This window comes from Neopelma chrysocephalum, unplaced genomic scaffold (genome assembly GCF_003984885.1).
Source record: "Neopelma chrysocephalum unplaced genomic scaffold, ASM398488v2 Primary Assembly neopelma1_347, whole genome shotgun sequence".
Classification (NCBI taxonomy): Eukaryota; Metazoa; Chordata; class Aves; order Passeriformes; family Pipridae; genus Neopelma; species Neopelma chrysocephalum.
The window spans coordinates 653,781-681,577 of NW_020898011.1; the positions used below are offsets into that span (position 1 = coordinate 653,781).

The window sequence follows — 27,797 nt, forward strand, 5'->3', positions numbered from 1 at the left end:
TTATGACTTTGTTCCTTAAATTTTCTCCTGAACTTTTACAACTAGGATCTGTACTCGCTGAATTTTATTAATGGAGTCATTCTGTTCTCTGTTTCTTTGAGTTTTGCTCTCCTGTATCTCCCAAAGCATTACACTTTCATGTCTTTGTTCATTAGTTTTAAAGTCTTTCTTCAGCTGGGATAATAGGAAAACCATATATTTCTAGTCATCCAGTTGCAATTCTAGCTGCTCTCAGAGGGGCATATACATTTCAAGTTTGGTTCGTGGGGATTTAGATATACAATTCCAGATAGTCTTAATGAGAGTAACAGTCCTAATTCCCCACACAGTATATTAAAAATGGGTCCAGAATGTACAGAGTGAAACACTGTGATCTTACCTTTAAGTACCTTTGCCTTGTTCTTTTTTTTCTTCTCAATATCATTTGCATCTGTGTTCGTTAGTGAAGGTAATTGAGAGCTGCCCTGAGGATGAGGGAGCTGATCTTTGGAGCCCTTGTCTGGTTTGCTTGGCTGTGTTTTCCTGTGGATTCGCTGCACCTGGGTGTACCTCTTGAACAGAAAGGTTAATTCAAGAGGGAGTTGGAGGAAAGAATTTAGCAAATTGACTCTGTTATTGTTCTGATTGCCTTCAATATTAGACAAGAACAAGATGCACCTTTTTTATCACCTTAATTAACTAAAAAAAAATTTAAAAATCACCCCATACTGTGAATCTAATAAGGATTAAGATTTAGTTATGATATTAGAACAAGATCTAAGGAAGACAGTTTTCATGCAGGAGGAATGTGGTGGTTTTTATACCTGAATTTCATGAGGAATTTTGCTGGTTTTAGTTCTTTCTTAGGCATCCTTTTGTTGTCACAAAACACCAAGAAACATCCATCATCTTTTCCTAATTTGAGACCCCATTCCTAGTTTTGTTGGTGCATTTCTTTCTCTCCTAATCCATGTCTTTATAGGTATTCCCCAGATCTTGTGGGGTGAATGCCATTGGTGGCATTTCTTTTAGCAGGGAAGGGGTGCAGTGAGGAGGGAGGGTTGTCTCCATTTGCACTGCATGTAAGGCATTTCTTGGAGCTTAATTCTCACTTCCTGAAGGTTCCTGTACTTACACCTGGAAGCCAATATCCACAAATAACTGGCCTGGTAGTTAGGAGTAAATGGAGTGTGAATACTCTTCTTTCTTTTGTTCAGATCAATATACTAAGAAGTTAGAGAGGAGAGATGTGAGACTCTGCTCCTTCACTCACTCTGGTCTCTCCTGTTTTATCCTTCTTCCTTACAGCCCATTTTGACCACCCTGATGATTCCAGCTGGAGTTTTGGGTACTGATGCCCAGCAGCAGCAAACAGGCCCTCCTGGGGACACAGCCATGCTTTGAGCTGTCTGACAGTCTCAGTGAAGAAGCTGTTTGGCTTCACAACACACTCACATTTGTTGCACAGACCATTTCTTGATATGAAGGCAAATTATCTCCTACTTTGATGCAGCCAATGGACAAGCAGAAACTCTTTTCTCATTTCCAATTTCTTCTTCTCTGTGTTGTCTGCTGGCCAGTAAACTCTTTTAATTTAAAAGGTGATTTAATGAGATAATTTGTTTTCCATTCAAGTTCTTTCTGTGGCTTAGCTCCCCTCTTTTTTTCCCCCTCTATCCATCTAACATCTTGGCTGCCTTAGTGAAAGGACTTCCTCCTCTGCAGTTAATGTTACCTGCTGCTTTCTTCATCTTCTCCTACCTCACTGCATGTTCCTACCTCCTCCCACAAACACTCTGTGATGTCCATGACCCCATTAATCTGTCCCAGTGTTTTTTCCTCTTTATATGTCCTAAGATATTCATGGCAACACAGTGTGTGACTGCAGGTACAGGATCAGTCAGGGACTGAAGGAACAGGTCACTGTATATGGATGAATTCTGAGTGTGTGCACAGAATTGAGTCTGTCCAGTCTGCTGAGAGCATTTGCATCAAAACTATTTCCCTCTGAGAAGAGAGTTCAGTTTTGACAAAAGATAAGGCAAATATTTGCAATGCATGAAAAGCAAGGAGAAAAACAAGTTATATCAGAGAGGAGAGGGAGAGCTTGGATGCTACCCCAGAATGTGAGAGCTCTGTATGCACCTCCTTGCTTTGAGCAGATTTCCTGTAAGGCTGTGGAATTGCTTAGGATGGGGTTCATCTCAATCAATGAAATAAAGGGCTGGTTTTTTTCTGTCTCTGCTGATCTTCAGGGATCCCTCATTAGAAGATCCCCTGAGAAGTTGACTCTGTCTCCCTGTATGAATGGTTACAGAAAAGAACTTTAGATGTTATGATTGGAGTCGATGATCTTAGAGGTCTTTGCCAACCTAAACAATTCTGTGATTCTGTGTTCAAAACTTTCTGATCTGCATGGTAAGGGAAAACCAGTAAATGCTGTATCTTAATGGCTCTGATTTCCTTGGAAATACAGGGTAGTCAAAAAGAGCCACTCAGAGCACTAAAATGCATAGGAGACCATCATTTTGTGGCAAGAATATTTCTCATCTGTTGTGAGTGGGTTCAGGATTGGGAAAGTGAACTGAAAACTTGCCACACTGCAAGATCTGATTTTAGTGAATGACTGTGAAATAATAAAGTGTCTAAGATGGAATCATAGAATCATAGGAACACAGAATAGTTTAGGTTGGAAAAGCCCTCTGAGATCATCGAGTCCAACCATTGCCCCAGCACTGCCAAGGCCACCACTAACCCATGTCCCCAAGTGCCATGTCTACAAGGCTTTTAGATACCACCAGTGCCATCTCATCCTCTCTCATGGTTTGGCTGAGAGGAGAAAAACACTTCTAATCTTCCCTCTGTCCTCAACCAAGGCATGGGAAAGAAGTGTTTAGAGAGGGGCAGCTGCTGAGAGTGAGTCAGCAGAGAAAGGAATTATGTTAAATCTGCTTTTAAAAAGTCTTTGTATTTGAAACACCAGTCGCTTATCGAATGTTTTGTGTCCACATTATAGAGTAGGACAATCCCTGCCTGGTTTGTTTGGCTTTGTGGTTAGGGCTGAAACCAGTTGGTTTTTTTCCCTTGTACCTCCCAAATGTCTCAGTTGCATTTTTTTTTGGAGATTTTAAATAGTTATTGATCATTCCCCCCTACATAAATCTCTAGGTCTGATCCAGCCTGTGACTAGAACTGCCAGTAGGCCATTCATGCACAGGATTAAAAAGGAGGAGCAGAGTTGTGCTGTGTGCATGGCCATGGGGCTGCTGCCACAAGGGACCACTGCCCAGGGGCTTACAGGGACACTGAACAGTTCCCATCTGCTCCTCCTTTCTCCCCTCGCTGATCCTGATGCCCTTTCCATGCTGTCCCTAATTTCTCGGATAGAATTTCCTGATTTTTTTTTTTTATTTTTGCTACTCTACTTTTTCTCCCTTCCAAACTCTGCCTTAAATGCGCCTTCGTAAATGGACACTTGGTTTAATCAATTTGAAATCACAGAATCCTAGAATGGCTTGGGTTGGAAGGGACATTAAGGATCATCTCATTCCACCTCCCTGCCATGGGCAGGGACACTTTCCACTATCCCAGGTTACTCCAAGCCCCGTCCAACCAGGTCTTGGACACTTCCAGGGATGGGGCAGCCACAGCTTCTCTGGACAACCTGTGCCAGGGCCTCCCCACCCTCACAGGGAAGATCTTTTTCCTAATATCAAATCTAAACCTACTCTCTTTCACTTTGAGAAATTACCCCTTGTCCTGTCACTCTGGGCCCTGTAAATAGTCTCTCTCTATCTTTCCTGCAGGCTCCTGTAAGGTCGTGGAAGGGCACAATTAGGTCACCCCAGAGTCTTCTTATTTCCAGGCTGAACAATCCCAGTTCTCTCAGCCTTTCCTCACAGCAGAGATGCCCCAGCCCTCTGATCATCTTGGTGCCTCCTCTGGACTCACTCCAAGAGGTCCATGTCCTTCCTTTTAAGCAAATAACAGGCAAGACAAAGACACATAACACAGTTTTTTATCAGAGATATCTTGACTCTCCCATGCTGTCATACAGAGTGTGTATGTATTTTTCAGAAGGGCAGTGTATTTTTCTGAATAGTGCCCTCTGAGATTGTTTATACCCTCTGAGATTATTTCTGTCAATAACTCTTTGTTACAGTACAGCTGCACAGCAATCCTGATAAAACTTGTATCAGTTACAACTTTTAAAATATACTCCTGAAAGCAGTTTTGCAGGAAATAAAAATCACGTGGACTGTGAAAAAAAGAAGTATTCCCATGATATAGGATTTGGGTGGGTTTTTTTTCTGTTTTTTACAGGAACACAAATGCTGTGGGGAAGCAGGAGGAGGAGCTGCATTCTTCCAGATGCAGCATCCAGAGAGGCAATCGCTGCTGCTGGCTCATCAAAAAGGAGAGATCCCTCCAAAGACACCTCCAAATCCAAAGAGATCCAAGCACAGGGCGTCCTCAAACCAAAACTGTCTGTCTCCAACTGTATGTGCAATGTAAAAACATCATCAAGGATCCTCTCGGAAGAAAACGTTCACAGGCAAAACCAGCTCCTAAAAAGTAAGGTACAAATCCTGCTGGGGTTGTCAGGAATATGGTTTCAATAATACGATGAGATCAGTCTCAAAGAAAAATGTGAAATAATGGAAAGTCAGGCCATTTTTGTCCAGCTTTAAGTGCAGAGTATGAGTCATCTGGTGAGAGATCAATCAGCTAATCTGACTATATACATTGCTATGGTTAATAGAAAACAAGATTAAAATGAGAAGGATAGGCTTGCTTTGTAAGGAAGGTTCAAGAAAATCTTGAAAAAGCATTAAAATTGCAAAGTCAAGCAGCCCCAGTCCAACAAGAAGCACCAGAAGTGAGGTTATTTTTACAACCTCGTTCTGATACCTTTCTTTCACTTCTGCAACCTTTTCTTTTTGACACAACAGCCTGAACTGTGATTATCAACAAGGTTTCAGCATGTAAAACATAATTTCCTCTAGTTCAGCAGCGGCTGGGATGTCTTACTTCCAACATTTATTCTCACAGCTAAACTGGAGGTGACACAAGCAGCTGTATTCATGTATAAGATATTTTTGCAGAAGAAAACTGAGAATAATTTGGCTTTAATATCAATATGTTTGTGAGAAATTTATTCCTTAAAATGCTGTAGTGGTCGTACACCCTTTTTTTCTTAATAGTTTTTTGTAGACAGGTAGGCAAAACCTTTTCATAATTGACTATAAAGCTACTGAATGTAACACCCATTTAGCTGGGAGAAGCCTAAATTCTGCTCTCAGGACCTGAAGTTAAATTTTCCTAGCTGGAAGTGACTTTTGTTTTACAAAAAGTGAGGGATTCACTGTGATCTGTCAAAGACCAAGTTAATCCACACCTCTGTAAACCTGGCTTATTGAGGAGTTTAATTTCATGTTCACAGGTTTCAAGGTTTATTCCAAAATGTTACTAAGAACAGTATTAGGGAGGAAATACAGCTCAGGCTTTTATAAGGCAAATGTACCCAACACAGATCATTTTAATATGTTTTTTAAGTACAATATAATATGTACAATATGTCACAAAGAGGAAAATATTTGAAGTTTATTGTAACCAAAAATTGAAATAAAACAGTAACGGGCTTTATTCCCAGATATTTAGTGCTAGAAATCAATTTACTTGGCAAGGAAGAAGTACTCCAGTGTGACTTTTCAAAATAGTTCATATGGAGCTCTTCCGAAGTTCCTTTGTTATTTTGGATTCATTCTGTCCTCCGAATGAGAATCTTGTCAACTCTGATTTTTGAGCACAGAGCCTCTTTTGGTCCTAATTTGTGCAGGGAGTAGCAGCCAGTGAGCATTAAAATTTAATTATAATTGTAGCAAATAATCTCTTCTTCTCAATGTGAATTGACAGCTTTCATAATAATATGCTATAATGCATATTAATCTTTTGTTGACTTTTTTTTCATGGAGTCTTTCCACTGACTGAGGAATATGTAGAAATGATAGAAGGCAAGGAGTACTATCAGCAAAACAAAAGACCCCAGTATTGTTTATGAAAGTCTCAATGTGGTCAAAGGGAAATTATATGTGATTAAAGTCCATAACAGTATGTTATTTTGTGCAATAAATTGGAGTGAACTCAGACTGCAGGTCACCGCCTGATATCCTTTGCTTTCCATGGTGCAACTGTGTCTTGCTTTTGGGAAGGGAAGACCAGCAAACAGATCTAAGTGTCCACGAGGTTTAATTACAATTATACTTCAGTGTGAGCTCTGGCTTAATGTGAAAGATCCTCTGGGTGTCACAGGGCAGGGAGTAATACCTGTGATTAGATCTGATCTATTCTGCTTAATGAGGCCTATTAATAACACCTTGGCATTCTTATTTCAGAAATTGCCCTCTGAGTCTAATGAGGTGGAGAACCCAATAAAAAATTAGCCATGCACTCTTAACGAACATTTAAATCTCTCCAAGGTGATTCTGAATTCTGTGGTTCAGGTGACAGAATAAAGGAGCTCAAGGATGAGTGGGAGCGAGCCAGGAGGGTGACACTGTCCACAGCTCACTGGCCAGGTGTGACTTGGGAGAAGAACAATGTGCTCACCTGGCCAGAAACCACCTCCCAGCCAGAGGAAATTCCAGCAGCTCCATGGACACTGCAGGTAAAGTATCAATTTGTTTCCTTTTTTCCTCCTTTTTCACTTCTTTTTCCTTTTTTTCCTTTTTCCCTTTTTTTTTTTTTTCCCCCATGGATGGTGTTTGCTTCCTGGGAACTGGCTGCAGGCAGAAGTTCCCATTTCCTTGATTTTTCTCCTTTCCAGTGAAGTTTTGGTGGTTTGTATCCACTGCCGAGACTTGCTTGGTTGTCTGGTTGTCCAAGCTCCCCGTTTTGAGCCCCAGCTGCCATTCCTACAGAGGAACATGTAAAAATTTGGGGATTTTACAGCTTTCCAATGTCCCAAACGTCCAGCACCACAAGCAGCAGCTGTAGGTGTGGACACAGCCCCAGGTTGGTACCAACCACCAGCAGCAGATGCACTTTCCTGCCTTTAACTCCAGCACATGTTGTAGACCAATCTCTGCTTTGTCTTCTGTCCCAAGACATTCCTAAATGTTGAAGCAGCCTTTGACTGGAAAGTGTTATCTTTCTTAGTAGATCTGCATGACAATCTAAATAAACAGGGAAGTTTGTGAGCTGTCAGTGACAAGCTGCTTCAGCGATGGGGTGAGACAAGGAAATAGGCAAAACATCAAGAACTTGAATTGGATAACTTATAAAAATATGTAATTCAAAACATATAAATGTATAAACTTGATAGGACAAGGGGGAATGGCTTCACGCTGCCAGAGGGCAGGGTTAGATGGGATATTGGGAAGGAATTCTTCCCTGTGAGGGTGGGGAGGCCCTGGCACAGGTTGCCCAGAGAAGCTGTGGCTGCCCCATCCCTGGAAGTGTCCAAGGCCAGGTTGGACGGGGCTTGGAGCAACCTGGGCTAGTGGAATGTGTCCCTGCCCATGGTAGGGAGTTGGAACTAGATGGTCTGTAAAGTCCCTTCCAATCCAAACCATTCTATGAATAATTTTCATCACTTTAATAATCTTCTATTGAACCCATATTGATGCCTGTCTCGCTTTTTTCCTCCTTTGCATTATGTTAAAATAAAGTGGGGTTTCTGTTTCTTTTAGGAAGCCCTAGAAATCCACAATCCTCAGTTCATCTCTCGCTCCCAAGAAAGGCTGAAGAGACTGGAACACATGGTGCAGCTGAGGAAAGCCCAGCAGGGTGATGCTCCTCTGAGCAGCCCGGGAGCTCTCCTTCGCAAGCTCTCCTCAACATCAACCTCCAGCAGGAAAAAGCACTACACCATTCCTGACCCTCTCAGTGGTGAGTTTAATTGTGACCAGCAGCAGGTCTGTAATCTTGCCACATGTGTAGTATTTCCATATTAACTTGTGGGAAAAAACATGAGGCTTGCTGCTCCTGTTTCACCTCTCTGTGCTCCAGCGTCTGTCCAGATCCTCCCAGTAGAAGGAATCAGGAGCACAGAGGTGGGACAGTGGGAATGGGGAGTGGTCTGTGGTCTGTGGCAGCAGGAGGAGACCTCCTTGGGGACTTTTTGTTGTTGTCACATGCAGTCATGTTCAGAGTTGATACTAATTGTGGAGGTGACAGCAATAAATGGCATTTCATCCCTCTCCCAGCTCACAGGTGACCAGTTTGGGGAGAGAGGCAGAGAGACAAGGTGGGATTTGGGTTTGGGAGGCCCAATCCAATCTTCTCAGGAGCTTCAGGTGTGGATTTGCCGTTTGACTCAGGAAGCCCGTGGCAGTGAGTGGGCTGTGAAAGAACTCTGGTTGTGTACAGGACTGCTAAATCGAGGCATCTAAACTCTGTGATTTCCTGATTCAAGATGACTATGTTGTTTTATTACCTCAGAGATAAAGAGTCTCAACACCCAGTGAGCAAAGCAGTTCTGAGCAGCTCCCTCCCTATAGCTCCTCTGTAAATATTATCTGAACACAAGATGTTAAATTGCTTTTCTTTTTTTCTTTTTTTTTTCTTTTTTTCTTTTTTTCTTTTTAATTGCCATCTGGGTGTTAATTAACTCAGTTAACTAAAGGAAAAGATTTATTTGATTGATTGGCATTCCTCTTTATAGCTTGGTTTTAAACCTGTGCCTGTTTGAAGACACATTATTCCACTAAAAAGTAAATCAATTGAAAACATTAAACAACCAAAAGGAACACCTGGAAGATTCAGGAAAGGGAATATTTGATGTCTTCAACTCAGGCTGTGCTACAAGCTCTTCCAGCAGGCCATGGCACAGGCAAGGAGTTTGTCACCTATCTTAGAAGAATTGGCAAAAATTTTCCTCCTTTTTTTGTCATGTTTGAAAATCCCCCAAACCACTCTGCAAACAATTTATGAAATAAGAAAAAAAAAAAAAGAATGGTTAAACCTTTTTGTCCTTAAATTATAATGAAGGTTTAATCTTTATGCTTGTTTAATGATTAATAAAAGCATACTATTAAAATATATTAATTAATTATTCAACTAAATGACTATTTCCCTCTTTTAGTGGCTGATCATTAAAGGTATATTTGTCTAAGGAGAATCTTTAGTTTCTGTAACTGATCTGCCTTTGTGTAGTCACAGGTAATTTTCTCTTTGTGAGATTCTAATATTTTTATAATGACAGAAGTGTCAGATGTCTGTTATTTAAGCATAACTGCAGTTAATATTGGAAATCCATGATCCCTGGACAAAGCCCAGCTCTGTAGGCTGCAGTACAGAGGGCTGTGTAGGAGTGTGCTGAGCATATTTAATTTGCTCTGAGTCCTGGCAATTGATATTTTAGGGTTTGCCCTGGTGGATGCTGCTGTGCAGAAGGATTTGTGCCATCAGTGAGACCCAGAGTGGGGGATCTTTGTTTCCTGCAAGGGCTTCTCCCTCATGCTCACCCAGGGCACTGGATGCCTCTGTCCTGATGTCTCTGCTGATGACATCCCTGTCCCTCTGAGGTCGCAGCCTTCTCCTTCCCTTCTGCCAGCCTCCAAACCTGGAAGGGAGAGAAGTTATCATTTGTTGTCATCATTATTCTGTGATCTCTGGAATAGCCATTTTATCATGTAAAATGTGCTTTTAAAGCAATGAGGAACTGTGTGTTTTTGAAAACCAAAGTTAAAGGAAAATGTAGTTGTATTCCAGGAAGGGATGCAAGCAACAGTTTCATTTTCTGAGGTGGGAAGTGGACACCCAAATCCCGGTGATTTAAGGATACCATTTCCCTGGTGCAAGGGGAGCTGTGGGCACAAGCAGCAGTGTCACCTCCTGCTCTGTGGCTGCACATGCTCATCTGTGCCCCTGTGTTTTACTGGGATCAGTGAGCTGATTTACAAGAAACTCTTTTTTAATAAATTTTGGGGGTTTTTTGTTTAAATTAGGATTAAAATTAGGATTCCCTGACCTGACTCAAAGCCAGTTCTTCAAGTGTTGAAGAACCTGGAGTTTATGAAAGACACAAAGCAGCCAGAAGAGGAGAAACATGTCTGTACATCCAAAGACAGAAAGTCCTGACTCCACCTCCATCTCCAGCTATACCTGGTTGTGAGTCAGTTGTGGGCTCAGGAGCTGTGGGCTGTGACACCAAGATTGGGTACAGGGGCTGATGGTTGAGGGTCAGTGTGGTGTTATCACAACCATTGCTCTCCAGGGTATGGTCCAGTTGCACTGGGCAGCAAAGGGCAGAGACCTGCCCCGTGTCCTCCCAGTGGTGCCGTGTCCATACAACACATATTAGACCTCAGTCATCATTAGAAGTCCAGGGACCTGGACAGCAAACATTTCTGTGCAGGCAGGGCAGTTGATTTGCCATGTCCCCACAGCCATGGGGGTTTTGTTTGGTACTGGTGCTACTGGTTTATAGAATCACAGAATGGTTTGGGTTGGAAGGGACCTTAAAGATCATCCAGTTCCACCCCCTGCCATGGGCAGGGACACCTTCCACTAGCCCAGGTTGCTCAGAGCTCCATCCAGCCTGGCCTTGGACACTTCCAGGGATGGGGCAGCCACAGCTTCTCTGGGCAACCTGTTCTCCCTCCAGTCTCAAAGAATCTGTGCCCAGTGCAGCCCTCCCTCAGGATTCCTGGGCTCAGGAATCAGGCTGCTCCTTCACAGCAACACACAATGAAACAGTATTGGAAACTAAGAACCCAGGAGGGTAAAATGATGGCCTGGAAATGTGTTTAAGCATTCAGGCTCGTATTGATGGCACCTGTAGGCTCCAGAGGGTGATCGTGGGAGTTGCTTGTTTCAGTCTGATCATTTCCTTCTTCCTTGTTTTTTCTCTTTCCTGATGTCTTTGGGATTTGTGGAGGTAAAGGTCTTTATGGCTCTGAGGTTCACAGGGTTCACTGCCAGCACAGCCTCATACATTTTCCAATGGTCTTTTTCGTAAGAGCAGGTTGGCTGATGAGTTTAATTTCCACTGCCCTGACAGAGTGAGCCCAGCATGGATTCAAGCCCATCTGTGGCTGGGCAGCAGGAGCAAGTCACTGCAGCTCACTTGCCTCAAGCACTGACTTTAACATTAGTTATCCAACTAGTTTTCCACCACGAGAGGACATTCCCTTCCCAATTCCCCATGTGATCACACAGGAAGGTGGTACAGGATAGGGAGAAGTGAGTGCCCATTTCATTCAGGTGTAAATGAGGGTTAAACTGCAGCCTGAGGTGTTTCCCTCGGTGCTTGACAAGTTTGCTGCACTTACTTCTCTCTGAAATAAGCTTGTTACATGTGCTGCTCTCTGGTCTTGCAGCTTTTATTTCAGTAAAATAATTTACACCCAGAGCAATGATCTGCAGAGATTTTTCTCCACCTGGGATTATTCTATCAGCCTAAAATGTCTTTATTGGTAATATGAAATTATTAGCATGGTTTCCCTACATTTTGACAGTGTTGTTACAACTTTAGTTTCTTGTAAGAGAAAGAAATAATTGGCATTCAGCATCATTTCCATATAAATACCAACATCTGTGCACTTTCCATTTACCTTCTCATCCTCAGAAACCCAAGTTGTTTACCATTTTTTAATTGTGATTCACGAACGGGGTTTTACGAAGTGCTGAAAGTAATCTCAGAAAAATGAAAATGTTTATCCTGCAGAAGATTTTTATCGTCACAAGAGCTCTTTGAAGGCAAAGAACCTGCAACTCTCACTCTAGCCTTTGTGCTGGGTAATGGGTACTGCTAAATTTGAGAGTGCTAATTAGTCCAAGATAGACTACTCTGCTGTTTACTATGTCAGGCAAATTAGAGATCCCACTGTGACGAACTGAATAGAAACAATGTTCAAATAACTGGATTTAAATCTCCAAAACCGTAATGTAATTACTTCAGTGACAGGACTACCAGCTGTTTATAGGCCTTTAAATCTGCATAATGAACAGCCCTGTGATCTTGGTGTACACAAGCACTTTGAGAGGTTTAACCAAATTTCTCAGGCACATATGGTTTTTTCATACCTTCCATTTTGCTGCCCTCTGAGAGGCTGGGGGTTCATTGGAAGCGGCAATAGAAGTTGAACGTTACCGTTCAACCCCAGCACGGCGCCTGCTCTGTTCTTCTGGGTTCGTATCCAAATCCTCCATCTTTAGCAATATTTTGGAAACAAATTTCTATCTCCTCAGTTGTGGTTCCGAACCGTTCCAAAAAGCTTCATTGTAGCTGCAGAAGCCTGGAGGGTGAGGATTGCTGTTGGTTTGGGTTTTCAAAGTTCCTCGAGCAGCTCCGTGCCAGGGAGGTTTTTGTTTAGACTGTTGAGAGAGGAGAAGGTGGCAATCAGAGAATAATCCTGCACCACTAAGGTGCACCCTTGTGGTTTTCACATGCCACTGGTGGCTGAGGAGATGTTTGCAGCCACCAGCAGCCCATGTGTGACTTTAGTTGTGCCATTTCTCAGGCCCCTTTTCGCCATCAAAACTCGGAGCCAGCAGTTGTGCCACCAATCCTTTGGGCACTGGCATCTTGTTTAAGGCTGACAGCTCTGAATAAAGACTAAGCTGCAGCCAGGTAATTGAATTAGGGAGTGGAATGACCTATTTTTGGGATATTATTGCTCATCACACGGATTGGAGCAGTGCCTGTGAGTCAGCTGGACACGGCAGCACATTGCAGGTCACTGGCAGTGGGTGGCAGTGGGTGATGCGGTCCCTGGGGACAATGGGAGGAGGTGAGAGTGAACGGAGTGACCAGCGTGTCCCCTCCATGACCTCACCCTCAGGAAGGAGGAAATAGGCAGCCCCTGTGCAAGGAAGTGGGCAATAAATTGGAAAAATCTTCAAATGTGGAGAGTTTTCTGTGTGGGTGATTGGAAACAACGTGTCTCGCAGTGGGTGACTCACGGAGCTCAGTCAGTTTGCTGGGGATCATTTCAGGGGGGCCTTGGGGCAGCCAAATAGAAAACTGAATTTTTGATCCTCGACTTTTTAATCCAGGAGTAAAAGGTCTGATTTCAGCCATGATTAGAAATTGAAGCTAAAGAAGTCAGCTTTAAGAAGCTGGTGCAAATTTTACCAAAGATTTGTTTAATGTTCGATGGATTTACCAAACTCTGTCATACCTTCTTCATTAACTGCTATATTTTGAATAAAAGAAATTATGCTTTTCAAGACTATATTCTCTAATGAAACAAAAAAGATTTAGGAAGGCCAGGTGAGACGCTAATTGATTTTTTTCTGGATAAATTCCATGAATATTTAAGCAGCATTTGGACAGAGGGGACTGAAATTTCCTGCATCATCCCCAGAATTCATTTACCATGAAAATGTTTTCATAAACCTATCAACTTTACAGCTTTTTCAGAGATATTAATGATTGTTAAGACTGAAATATTAAGGAGGGTCAGAAGTCTCAATAGCCACAGTGTAGGACCTGAACAGCTGGAAAGCCTGAGAACTACCTTCCTATGGGTCCTCCTGGGGGAGGATCTCTTGGGAGCTTCAGCATTTCTCTGAGATGAGCAGAAGCTCAGGCAGTCTCACCCTCAAACTCTTAACTAATGGGCTTATTGCATTTTTTATAAATAATACCAAAATGTCATCTGTTGACTGCAGCTGAAGGAATTCATTGCATGAAGTCATTGACATGGGATGTGCAAAGTTTGGGCAGCACCCCTGGGTGTAGGCACTGCTTTATACTCTCTGGATGAATTCCCAGTCAAGTGCTATGGGCACGCAAATCTCAACATCACCTCAACATTTATCTTAGATTCAAGGCTAATTTATTTTTTAGGGGGCTGTTGATTTAAAAAAAGCAGTGTTTAAAAATATGTTTTGTATCTTAGGACTTCTCTGGGCAAATGGGCTTTTGGGGAATTATTTTTTTCAGTTCAGTAAAGAAAGCAGTTAAATTAGAGAACCACCACTGCTCTTCAGGGACTGGCAACACATTTTCAAACACATGTTTTAAGTCCTAACAAAGTTTGAGAATTTGCATTCTTGTTAGGAGAAAATGTATGTATATTCTGTATATTTTGATAAATTTTGCCACTGATTTTCTCTTTTAAGTGTTTCAGTGATTTAGTGGTAAATAGGAAGTCAGGGGCTGGTTCCAACACAATCATTTCATCTGTTCTCTGTCTAAACATTTACTAACTTCCCAAGTAGGGAAGTTACTCATCCTGTTGGAGGTGCAGTTCAGCATTAATTAAAATGTATTACAAGGGTGACCCATTTACATTCATTTGCAACCTGCTGAAGTGGCTTCTTTCTCCCACTGTGGAAGTGTCAGACCTGGTGCATACAGGATTGGTGGAAATACCAGAAACTCAGTAGTTTCACATGGTTTGAATAAAACACCAAAAAAGTGTTTCATGTCACTCTATCTATACCTTTATTTAACTGTGATGCATCTCTGGAAATGGTGGATATCTGCTTTGAAATCCCTTGTTTTCTATCATTCACAATAGTTGTCTCCAAAAGTGATACAAGGCTATGAAATTTGATAAGGAGCTTTGATAAGGAACTTCTAAAATGCAATTCAGAAGACTATCAGCTTGGGGAATTGTCCACCTTATGCCCCATTTGATCCTTGCTTGGTGGGAAAGAACCTTAATTCAGGTCTGTATAATGTGCTTGGCAGGTTATTATAGCTCTGAAGGTCTGCTGCTCTTCCACTTCAAAATACACTTTCTTAGTATTGAGTATTAGCAATATTTAAAGGCACATATAATCTTTATTTTCTCATTTATACCGATTTTTAATTTAGTTTTCACTTAAATTTTGAATTCTAATCCTAAAATCTTTCAAGGATTAGCCTTATTTCTGCCTGATGTTTGCATGTGTGTTTTTTACTCACACATAACAACCTGAGAGGAGCCAAGAGACACCATGAATGTTTAGCCATGACAGTAGCCTTTTGACTCCACACTGCTTCACAAAGGATAATTTTATAACCAAGGTGGATTGATTATTTTCTTGGAGGATTTTCCCCAGACTCCCTTTTTAATCCATCCCTTCAAAGCCCTGCACAGCCACTCACCTTGTTGCAGGCACAACTGTGGGCAGTGGTGGGTCTGATGCCCTTCAAGATTGTTTCTGTGCCATCAGGAGAGAATTATTCTGGAGGAAGAGCATCTGCCCAGCTCCTGACGTCTGTGGTGCTTCCCAGCAGTCCAACACAGAGCCCAGGATGTCTTAGGGGCTTGTAGGAAAAGTACAGATTAGCTTTTGGTGCTGTACAGAGAAAAGGTCGTGGGGCTGCAGATCCCCACGTGGGTTTTGCTTGTTCTGGTCTGGAAATGTTAATGTGTCTTTATGCCCCAGCCCTGGAAGTGTCCAAGGCCAGGTTGGACAGGGCTTGGAGAACCTGGGATAATGGAAGGTGTCCCTGCCCACAGCAGGGGTTTGGAATGAGATGGTCTTTAAGGTCCCTTCCACCCAAACCATTCTGTGATTCTGCACTTAACAGCTTTTATTTAGGAAAAAGAGGAGGGGAGATCCCCAAAACAATTAGTTTTATTGCAGAAAACCCACATCTGAGAATTCCTGGAGTAAAAATTCATCGATTTGAGCAGCTGTCACTCACAGTGCACAGGAGAAGATATAAACCCAGGCTCTGCTGGTCAGTCACACTCTCTGACTGTATCACATCCCTCGAGAGGTCTGCCTTGACTTACTGTGGGAGGATTTCATGCAGGCAGTGCAGATTTGTGCTGGGGTGTCATTTCTAGTGCCCTCAGCTACTCTTCTGTGCCCAAGGACAGGGGAACATGCAAGGAACTGGCTACAACATTAGGGATCTCCTACCGAGGACCATATTACCATACTGACAGAAAGGTGCCTCGATTTGCTGTGCAGCATGAAATGCCTCCTGGTTTTGTTTTGCACTGCAGAGAACCCACAGTGATGGTTTTATGGGACTTCAAACTTACCCTGTGCCATTCTCTGGGTTGGAGGACGTGCCTTGTGGGAAGGGATGCCTCCTGCAGCCCTGAGCTGTCAGGAGAAGGTGTGAACATTGAGCAGCAAGGGAGGCTGAGCCTGCTCTGGAATGTGCTGGGATACACACTGCTTCCAGAAAATCGGTGACCCTGGACCCCAGTCCTGCACCAGGACCTTCTGGGTCACAGGCAAAATCTGCTTCCTTCAGTTTCAGGGTTATTTGGACAGCACTAGCACCCAAGTGTTTATTTGAGTTAATCAACATATAAATGAACATTAAAACACTAATAAATAAAAGACAAATTATGTTTTCCTAGCAAATTAGGCATGTTGCTTGTGTGTACTGAGGATTTAATAAGCATGATTAAGTGTAGGCAACTGCTGAGTGGAGAAAAGTTAGTCCTGAGGCAGAGGAGGCTTCACAGCCTCTCTTCTTTCTCAAATTGTTCTTGGAAAACTGCATCAGTTCAGAAAAGAAACTGTTGCAAAGCTCCCTTTTATTTTTGATTAGAGGGATAGAACATCCCTCATATGAGAAAAGGCAGAGAGACTTGGGATTGTTCAGCCTGGAGAAGAGAAGGCTGCAGGGAAAACTTAGAGCCCCTTCCAGTGCCTAAAGGGGCTCCAGGAGAGCTGGAGAGGGACTTGGGACAAGGGTCTGGAGGGACAGGACAAGGGGAATGGCTTCCCACTGGCAGAGGGCAGGGTTAGATGGGATACTAGGAAGAAATTCTTGGCTGTGAGTGTGGTGAGGTCCTGGCACAGGTTGCCCAGAGAAGCTGTGGCTGCCCCATCCCTGGAAGTGTCCAAGGCCGAGTTGGACGGGGCTTGGAGCAACCTGGGCTAGTGGAAGATGTCCCTGCACATGGCAAGGGGTGGAACAACAGGTCCCTCCCAACCCAAACCATTCTATGATTCCATGATCCTATGAAGTTTACATAGAGATACAACTTACAACAGTGATCTTATATATTTTGTGGCCTCCCACGTTGTATGAACATCGTCCTTTCCCATTCAGAAACCATTTTTTGCAGAGAAGGTGTTAAAATCACCTATTCTTGAGAATCACTGACTGCTAAGATCAGTAATTATTTTCCTCTATCCGGGGAAATGCTGATTGGAATTATCACAGATCTCTTCATATTTGATCAGAGAAGAGTAATGTAATTTTCCTCCTTTTAACACTGGGCATAATTATTCAAAGCCCTTCCAGACAGGTGTAAATTGAATCAGAAATGATGGTACCAGGCCACGTTCCCAACACACGTCAGCTGAGGACATGGCAACGTGGCACAAGGATGTGGGGAAGGTGAATCACTTGAGAGAGCAGAAATCATCACTGGTTCTTAATCTGAATAGAGGGCATACACAGCTACATGTGACAATGACAAAACCCATATGCCATTAAAATGAATGAACTCTACAGTGAAGGTGGTTCCTGTGGGTCTTATCCAACCTCCTCATTCTGTAGGGCATCAAACACAGGATCAAACACAGCTCCAGATGAAGCTGTTAAATATCTTTCCATGGACCTGAGGAGATTTGGATCTGACCTTAAGCTTTCAAAACTTCAACCAGCACTAGCACATCATGGCTACATGGAACAGGACATTTAAGATTTAAATAAATGCAGATTTCTCCAGTATTAACTTTATTTTCCCTCTGCTAGATAACCTCTTCAAACCAAAGGAAAGGTTCATTCCTGAGAAGGAGATGCATATGAGATCTAAAAGGTAAAAACCTCTCCCGTTTCGAGTTCACTCGTGGTTTTCTTCCACTGTATCAGTTTGATAGATTTGATGCAGCCCTGCCCTTTGAGCACCACTTTTCTACCAGTTTCAGCCAGCATGGCATGAAAACTAAGTCCCCAACAGTAACTCCTGCAGAAAATTCAAAAATAGAAGCAGTGCAGTCACTTTGGTGGGGTTTTTTTTGTGGTGTCTGATCTTTAACTGCATTGCTCTTTGTGCCACCATGAGCAGCAAGGGAAGCTTCAAAGGGCCACCACATGGAATTCATCCTGATTTTAAGAGTGCTCACTGTGTGTCTCATTCCTCTCCTCCAATATACAATCTCCAGCCCAAACGAGCTCCTTTGAGAACTCAGTGTTGCAAAATATTATGAGGAAAAATCAGAACTGAACAGGCTTTTTGTGCATAAAAAAACAGGACTGCTGGGAAGGAAAGTCCAGCTTTCTTTCCAAACTCCTGTGAATTTTATCGTTGATTTTAATGGAAAAAGATCAGACCAGAAGTCACCTTTTTGAAAGGCAACTCTTGTTATTTTGAAAATGGAAAGATTGTGTTCTCCTGGTAAAAAGAGTTCCTAATGACAGTGAAAAAACATTAACAGTCTACAGTCTTATAATGATGGTTTTCTTGTATTTTAGAAAAATACTTGGAAATGGTTGCTTGGTATTAATTTTGTGACACAAATTAAAAAGAAATAGTGTACAGGCCAAATTCTGGTATGAATTATGTTGCTATAAATTGAAACCAACTCCACTGAGCTTGTTAGAAGCTACTGCAGAGTTACATTGCTGCACTGAGATAACCTGATCACATCTCTTTCTTTACTTTTTTTCATTCCAAAATTAGAATTTCCAACAAGATTTTCAACAAATCAGATATAACATAAAACCATTATTGTTAATAATTTATAATTCCCCTACCATAAATCTAATTCAGGTACTTAGAGATGCCATTAATGACAAATATTGCATTGAAGGCAAACATTTCCTATAGGAGTCCAACAGATGACATGAAAACTTCACTTTCTGAATTCATTACAGGATTTATGACAATTTACCTGAAGTTAAAAAGAAACAAGAAGAAAAGCAGAAAAGGATCATCATGCAGAGTAACAGGCTGCGGGTGGAGATGTTTAAAAAGGTAAGAATTTACTGTGAAAGCCAAGTAGAGTTTTGTAACCCTGTAAATGGGTCTGTAGAGGCACTGGGGAGACTGTGCTCACCATGTGCAAACCCTGAGAGCAGGGAATGGCTTTTAAATCTTGTCCTCTGGTTGAGGCACTTCTTTAAACTTGAATTAACAGCTGAACCTTCACAGAAGGGTGGACTGGTTCGGGTTGGAAGGAACCTTAAAGAGCATCTCCTTGGCCATGGGCAGGGACACCTTCCACTAGACCAAGTTTCTCCAAGCCCCATGTTGGACTAAGCACCTCAGACTTTTAGTTTTTAAAAATTAGTAATTAGTTATGATAGAAAGCTGCAGGTGCAGACTGGAGGCGTTCCCAACATGCTCCATGTTGCACACAAGCACCATTTCCTCCTTGATGAAATGCTCTGTTCCTCCATCTAACAACACCTTTCCTGACCAAGATGGAAAAGCCTGCAGGATTTGGTTATTTTTTGAGCAATGTAACGAGTATATTTGAAGTCTGAGAATGCCAATACCATCTCACCTCCCTTATCACTGAAGTTTTCTACCACCTCATGTATTTTAACAGTATCTTAAAGCTGTTTTTCATCTTTTTTTTTAGCAATTACTGGACCAGCTCCTTCACAGAAACACAGAGTGACAAAGGAGTCTCTTGCCCATCATCCTAATTGGATCTTGAATGCCTTTGACTGCTAGATAAGCCATAAATTAACTGTTATCTCAATTACCTGGAGGTATTTTTCTTATCTTTGGCTCTTTAAATAAAGAAAGATCATTTGTATTTCAATTGAAATTTTAAGGCAACTTTCAAGTAATCAAAGACAGTCTGAAAAGGAACACAGCTGTTTCAGAGCATCACCTTTTGGTCAGCTTACCCAGAGGAAATAATTTTAAGAATTTTTAATGCAAATATTGAATTACAGCGGTATTATTTATGTTAATCTTTTAAAAAGTATTCTTCTCTGTAGCAATAGAAGAGAGTTTGTAAGACGTGGAAAACTGATTCCTCTGAAGTATTCTATTAATTGATTTCCTGTGAGTGAAATCCTTGAAGTAAAGAAAAATGAATATTGTTATTTGTTATGTTTAGAAAGTAGTTGAAATAGCATTACCACATAATCATAGCAGCGGCGGTTTCACATTAATGCTTAACATACCAAAAGGGAACAATATTTCAGCTTTCTGAAGGACTCTACTCCTTTTCATATATTGAACTTACCTACCAACATGACCCATTAAAGAGCAATATTTAAAGATTTGTTTATAACACATTTTTTTCATGTTTTTCATTCTAATATATATTTTACTCCACTTCTGTGAGCATTCAGTATTTATAGAAATGGCATATTAAGAAGTGGTGCCAAGAAGTATGTTTGCATCAAAACTGCACAAAACTCAAACCATCTGTAATGTTTCCTCCAAAAATATTTAAATCTTTATTTGTACATTCTGGAAGTAAAAACAAGCAGCTTACAAACCAATGGAGTTTATTTATGGAATAAAGTATGAGTGTAATATTGATCCAACCGCTCTGTTTTTATTTGGTGCTGTTAAATATAACACAATTATTGAAACTGCTGAAGAAGTCATGTTTTTGTACCCACAAACCCTGTGGTATAAAATATAGTAAAAATCATTGCAAGTGTTAATCTTTCTTGCCCCAACCCCTGATTGAGTGTGCTTGAAGGAGGCTGGAATTTGACCTTTGATATCTCTGCTTTATTTTTCTAATCTAGGCTGAGATGGAAGGTCAGTTTTTTTGGAAGAGGGATGTTTGTGAGCTGAGCTTTGGCCACTGCGACATCCTCCAGCTGTGTGACCCGTGCTGGACACAAGGGACCTGCTTATATTTTGTGCTCTGTCTTTGTTGGACTATTTAGCCTCTTTGTGTTTCAGTTAACATAGGAATAATGTTAATTTTTGCTCATAGAGAAGATAGAGACCTACTGAGCAGATATGTTGCATTCCAGATAGGTATCTTCAAAAATTCATCAAGTAGTTCAACACAATGTAGAGGATATGGAAGGTAAGGTGGTGCTGGCTGTGAGGAAGAGACTGCCAGGGTTCTTCCCCAAAAAAGGTCTTTTTAACCAAGCAAGCAAAGCTTTACTGGAAACCAAAGTCAAGGCTTGACCACGGATAACTCAAAGTAGAACATGTAAAAGGAGCTCCAAGAAGGAGCATCCTCCAAGCTTTGCAGCTCAGCTCCGTGGTAGATCTGCTCTCCTGAGGGCTCATTGATCCCCCTTCTGCTCTCCAGGAAAAACACGTTGCCTGCCTCAAACAGGAGGGTCTTACTCTCTCTGGTGCACTCCTGGGTCTCCAGCACAGAGTGATAAATTACAGCCATGCACACACACACACATGGTCTACTAGACTGAATCTGGAGGATTATATTTCAAGCTTTCATTCAGTTCTAGCTCACTACAACAGTTAGAAACATTTCCTACAGAATCAATGCCCAAATCTCCTTTGATTTCAGGAGAAACTGAGCATTTCTCCCCCTTGGTTTCTTAGTCTCTGGTTTCTTGACTTCAGAGAAATGCAGCTTTGGTTCATCGTCAGAACCCTTCAGGAGCATTTTTCCTGTACATATATCATATCCAGAGAATTATCATATACATTTAGACCTGCTCTACTTTATACCATTAATCCTGCTCGTAATCTCACCCTTGAGCCACAACAATATATTTTGGCATGGAGAAAAAGCATTTGGAAGTCAGTGTCCGTGAAGGACATAGCAAGATATTTCTGTCAGGGACGTCCCCTGGTGTGGGACTGACACCCAGAGCCACCAGAAGAGAGCTCCAAAGCTTTTCCCACTTCTTCTCTGGCAGAGTGGAAGAGACAGGGTCTTCCTTGTTGGAAATAAGAGTATTTTACATGGAAATCAGGCATTTGTCCTGCAGGGATGCCCAGGAATTCAAGGGAGATGGCTTAATCCAGCTGCTATAGTATATCCCTACTCCATGCCCACACAACTGTATATATAAATATATATGTATATTTGATATGCTTCTCACTCTCTGGCTGGGAATATCAGAGGAGCTGATCCTCCTTAAAAATCATGGCACCCAGATGATCCTCGTGAGGAAATGAATGATGTGAGTATTTTATGGGATGGAGAGCACAGGCTTCAGGTGAGTTTTTGCCCCTTTGAACCCCCACTGATATTCTGACCCCCCTGATGTCCTCAACACCTCAGCTGACCTGGTTTCCTCTCACTTTTGCTGTTGTTAGGGTTGGGATACCACACCAACCTGCTGCATCCTCACCTCCCCTGGCTCATAAGCAACTCCACCTGCTCACAGCCTTAAGCCTGTGCACTACTCAAAAAATCTTTTGTGTTTGTATAACGGGTATTTCCAAATGTTTTTATTCTCTCTAAACAGAATTTTCAAAATCTTCAGGACAAATACATGGCAATTTGTGGTGGAGATTCTCTTGTACAAATAAGCTTGGGAGTATAACTAGTGAGGAAAATGCATGATGCAAATCACTGTCTGGGAATGTTTTACATGATGTGAAACCTTTGAATCAGAAAATCGAAAACTATCTCTGTTGCAAACCTAATTTCTCTCTTTTCGGGCCTGAGAAAAGAAGGTACCCACCAAACAATTCTGACATTCATTTCAGCTCCACAATCCAGTCATTGTGGTAGAAAATAGATCGTACAGGAAAATGTTACTTCACAAAAACAGGAGCCTCACAGGCATAGCCCTGTACAAGCAACAGAGGCTTAATGGAGTTTAGAGTTAAGGAAAAAGTGCTGTGATTTCACTTTGGGTTTGCAGGTACTTCAAAATAAAAAGCCTTTGCCATCAGATAAAAGAGTTGGAGATCACCAACACTGGTCAAACTCTGGAATTTTCCTTCTTATTGGAAAAAATTGCTGATTGAGTTCAAAGTCTCCAGGTGTCAGCCCATGATCTGTGTCTTCAAGGAGGGACAAATTTCCTGCTGGGACAACTCTACAAGGATTAACATATCTGGTAATAGGCACTGGTCATATTTGTTGGGTCATCTCTTCTCACACTGCTGCTCTGTGCGTGCCCGTAGAGCAGGTTATAATAACTAATGTTGGTTGGGGGGAGATGTTGAGATGGTTTGGGGGTGTTAAGGCACAGAGCCTGTGCAGCTTTGTCAACACATGGACTTGGTATTGTCCTTCCAGAACACAAAGCCTCTCCATAGGGTTGGAATTTTTTCTTTATGGGAAATGAAGCCCACATGGGGAACACACAGTGGTTTAGGTGTGCAAGACATGGTGTTTGTTTGCTTGCTGGCATCATTAATTTCATCTGACAGAAATGCCTCATTAAGGGCTGAAAGTCATTGTAAGGTAAAGCACTGAGGGTTACAGTGTTCTGGGGATTTATTTAAACCCAAATATTTTCCTGTGTATGTGTATGCAAGTCATTAATTACTTCTTCGAGTTTACTCAGCTGGTCAGATGGATGAGGAGAATGTCTGGGTAAGACTTTTTAGGGGTTTTGTTGTTGAATATCTGGGATTGGCCATGTTAGCGTAATGTTTTCTGTGAGAGAGCTGATTTACAAGGAAAACAGCACACAAAAGCAGGGATAAAGTTTCTGGCAGCTCTCTCCAGAGGAAACCATTCCCTGATACAGCCATCACAGTAAGAGCTCCATGGCTAAAAATACCCCAGCTTGCCTCATCTGAAGGGCTGTTTGCCCCCTTGACTTTAGGGACAGACATGCCTGTGTGCTTTGATGGGTGGGTAATTATCTTTTCAGGAGCACTGACTGGCCACTTGTTCACTGCCAGAGTAAATCAGGATGCAAGGTTGTCCCACAGGGTCATATTTCCAGCTCTGTGACTCCAGCCAGTGTAGTTTGTCACTCAGTGGTTCCTTGCTGGGCTGGGATTGGGCTGGATGCCTGTGAGATGCCCTCACTGTGCTCCCCCACTGCCCTGGCCACAGGTCAGCACTGGGCAAGGGGGGCTGGAGAAGTCTCAACCCCAGCTGAGACCATTCCCCATCTGCAGCCTTCTGAATAAAGAGGGTTTATTTCAACAGTGGCACAAACTGAAATGCAATAAAACCGGATCCTAGTTAATGAAGCTACTGAAAAGCTTTCAAATATACTGTAGGTAGAGAAACTCGATGTGTGTCTGAAAATATTAACTAAGTTTAGTTTTAAATATGTGTCTACTGACATCAAAATCACAAAAATTCTTGCCCAAAATCCTTACTTAGAGAGAGGAGCCTGTGCTGCTCCTGGAGTGGTGCCAGTCTGCCCATCAGTAATGATGTACTGGTTTGTTGGGCTCTGGAAGAGAAACTTGTCTCCCAGCTGAGCTACCTGGAGGTATCTTGGGAGATTATGGTTTGTCTCTTGCAATGTCTGTTTATCTATGACAAAACTGTTGGAGGAAGCATGTCATGTATATTAGGAAAAAATTCCTCCCTGTGAGGGTGGTGAGGCCCTGGCACAGGTTGCCCAGAGAAGCTGTGGCTGCCCCATCCCTGGAAGTGTCCAAGGTCAGGTTGGACAGGGCTTGGAGCAACCTGGGCTAGTGGAAGGTGTCCCTGCCCATGGCCGGAGGGGTGGAATGAGCAAGAGCTTTAAGGTCTCTTGCAACACAAACCATCCTGTGATTCTATGTGGAAACACATTTCTACATTGCGAATATAAAGCATCCTCTTTTTTAGGTCAAGAATCTTACTTTTCCTAGTTCTCCTTGGCTCTGTACCAAAGCTGTAGGGGGGAGAATTACTTAATATCCATTTAAGATGACCCACAGAATAAGATAATGAGGTGTATCATCTCCCTACCAGCTGCAGAGTGATTAAAAAGGAAGAAAAAGGGAGAAGAAACTGCACAAATTTTCTCATGGTACACACAGTCATACAAAATGATATAAAATAGCAGAAGTGCAACGAACTGCTTGAGGATTGTGTTGCATGGATAAGAAAATGTAAAAGAGCTCCTAATTGCAGAAATTTGGTTGTTTTTTTAAAAAAAAATTGGTCGCAGTGTTGTATTTTTAGACTTCATGTTTTAAAATATTTTTATCTCCTACAGTATCTTACAATGACTAGACTTTAGTTAACATATAATTATAGAAAGATGCTCATGCAAACACCTATTACATGGAGACTGCTCTGAGGTTCTAGAATTACTGCAAGTCTGCAACTGGCTTGAAAAACTGCCAGTAGAAAATGGCAAAAAACCTCTTTGAAGACCTTCCTCTTCTTGCTTGGGCCATCTGTTAATGTACTCTGCAATGTGCTTATGCAGCTCTTGAAGCTGTGCTTGAAGAATGAGGAGACTTCCATTTCTATTTCCTGTTTCTGTGGGTTTTTTAGAACTTTTTGGTCCCTAAAGTGAGCACTTTTTATCCTCCTCTATCCTCTTATGGGATGATGTGGGGAAAGTTAATAAAAACCGTGGCCAAAGGGTGCTCAGGGGAATGGTGTCCAATCTGAATGTGGGCTGGTCTTCTGATTACCTGATAATGGTGTCTAAAAGAAAAGTCCCTCAGCAGTCATTAAATTAATTGTGATATATAACTGTGGCCAGGGAGTTGAACAGAAACCACTGTCAGGACAGAAGTCTGGTTTTGTAGCTGGGTTGTCCTCTGGAATTGTGTCACTGCAGAAGGAGGCAGGGAAAGATGCTGGAGACAGACTGTGCCATTTCATACCTGAGGAAATTATCACGGCAATTTGGTATGAAAAAAAATCATGGAATCATAGGACAGTTTGGGTTGGAAAGGACCTTAAAGACCATCCAGTCCAACCCCTGCCACAGGCAGGGACACTTTCCACTAGCCCAGGTTGCTCCAAGCCCTGTCCTGGCTGTGGACACTTCCAGGGACGGGGCAGCCACAGCTTCTCTGGGCAACCTGGGCCAGGGCCTCACCATCCTCACAGCCAACAATTCCTTCCCAATGTCCCATCCTACCCTGCCCTCTGGCAGTGGGAAGCCATTCCCCCTTGTCCTGTCCCTCCATCCCTTGTCCCAAGTCCCTCTCCAGCTCTCCTGGAGCCCCTTTAGGCCCTGGAAGGGGCTCTCAGGTCTCCCTGGAGCTTCTCTTCTCCAGGTGAACCCCCCCAGCTCTCCCAGTCTGGCTCCAGAGCAGAGGAGCTCCAACTCACTGTCCATAGGATCGTTTAGACTGGAAAAGCCCTCCAAGAGCAGCAGTGCCAAGTCCACCACTAAATCATGTCCCCAAATGCCACATCTACATGGCTTTTAAATCCCCCCAGGGATGGTGACTCCACCACTGCCCTGGGCGGCTGTGCCAATGCCTGACCACCCTTTCCAGGAAGAAATGTTTCCTAATATCCAATCTAAACCTGTCTTCCCCATAATCCCCCAACAGCAGCCATGTCCTCCACATCATTGCAGTGATATCAGGGAAAGGGAGCCACCAGTGAGTTCCAGAATTCCAATTTCTAGAGGAATAACCCAGTGCTCAGATATTATATCCACATTAGTTCTTCGTGACTAATGTTGTTACAATGAATACCAGAGGAATTAGTAATGAATGCCCACTTACTGTAGAGTGGTGCCAAATCTATACTTAACTGGGAGCACATATATAATTTTTGTGTTTGTTATTATGTAAAAATATAACTTTGAGGGTTCATTGGTCTAAATATAATTATGTAATGGCCTAAGTTAAACTGCATGAAAGATATATAATTATGGGCTGACTGCTCTATCTAATACTATTAGCTGATGTTACAAAACCAACATTTTACTTCTATTTGTTTTACTTTTGAGAGGTTTCACTCGCTTTGTTTAGGACCCAAAGCAAATGGAAGTTTTGCAACAGAATTTAACAGTCAGAGAAATGCCTATAATAAAGAAGCTCTCTTTCATTCTTCCTTTCATAAATAACTTGAGATTAAGACCTAATTGATTTCGTTCTCCTGTGATGTATACCACAGTAATTTTTAATGATTTCTCTCAAGTTTCCCATTAGGAATATTTATTTTTCTTTAAAAATGCCCCAAAATATGCTGTCCTCCTAATTTACTGTCACAGCTTTTATGATGATGGATGTTGCATTGTTCTGTGGTTTGCAGAGGGCTAGACAGGAATATTAAAAATATACGACTTCATAATTTTTAGTCTGAGTTGAATACTGTCCTCTTGTGAGACATGTAAAAAATTGTGGGCTTTTTTCTTTCTTTTGTTTCAGGGAGACAGTGAAATTTGAGGCAACAGATCAAAGAGCTCATTCTCAATGTCTAGTCTGAAGAAAAAAACCCACATTTAATGGGTTATTTCTTGGATTTAAAGGGATTTTAACACAGGACACCTTCCTGACATGTTTTCAGGAATGTCCTGTCTGACAGAAGGATCCTGCTGGAGAATCATTGCTTCTCAGTATTGAAATTAGTAGGAAAGCTTAAAATGTTGTTTCTTCCACCATGGAGGTTTAGGGATGTGCAGACATAACAAAGAAGGTTGTTTGTTTATTTATTTATTATTTATGAAGGTATTTGGTCATATGTTACTAAAACATAAGCAAGTTTAGCTAGTGTGCTTTTTAACTCTTTCTGGGGGAAGCCTGGAAGAGAAAAATGTTGATGGTTAATTTGGTGTGGGGTAAAACTGAGAATTATAGAATCATGGAATATCCTGAGTTGGAAGGGACCCACAAGGATCATCGAGTCCAACCCTTAGCCCTGCACAGGACCATCCCCAAGAGTCACACCATGTGCCTGAGAGCGTCATCCTTGAGCTCTGGCAGCCTTGGTGCTGTGCCCACTGCCCTGGGGAGCCTGTTCAGTGCCCAACCACCCTCTGGGGGAAGAACCTTTTCCTGAGATCCAACCTAAACCTCCGCTGATACAGCTCCAGCTGTTCCCTCGGGTCCTGTCACTGGCCACAGAGAGCAGAAATCAGTGCCTGCCCTCCACTGCCCCTCCTGAGGATTTTGAAGACCTCAATGAGGTCTCCCCTCAGTCTCCTCTGGGCTGAACAAACC

The 27,797-nt window shown here is 42.2% G+C and overlaps 1 protein-coding gene across 2 annotated transcripts in view; it reads left to right on the forward strand.

Annotated features, from left to right (window-relative positions):
* The window catches only part of CUNH10orf90 (chromosome unknown C10orf90 homolog), a 65,663-nt gene extending 45,315 nt beyond the window's left edge, over positions 1–20,348 (forward strand). The window contains exons 4-9 of one of the 2 annotated variants that reach the window (XM_027705701.1): positions 4,303–4,554; positions 6,459–6,646; positions 7,671–7,869; positions 17,597–17,660; positions 18,719–18,818; positions 19,429–20,348. In XM_027705701.1, the coding sequence (XP_027561502.1) occupies positions 4,303–4,554; positions 6,459–6,646; positions 7,671–7,869; positions 17,597–17,660; positions 18,719–18,818; positions 19,429–19,467 (842 nt within the window). In that variant the 3' untranslated portion in view covers positions 19,468–20,348. The remainder of the gene's footprint in view (positions 1–4,302; positions 4,555–6,458; positions 6,647–7,670; positions 7,870–17,596; positions 17,661–18,718; positions 18,819–19,428) is intronic. The other variant, XM_027705702.1, reaches the window with a different exon arrangement.
* The last annotated feature ends 7,449 nt before the right edge of the window (positions 20,349–27,797 follow it).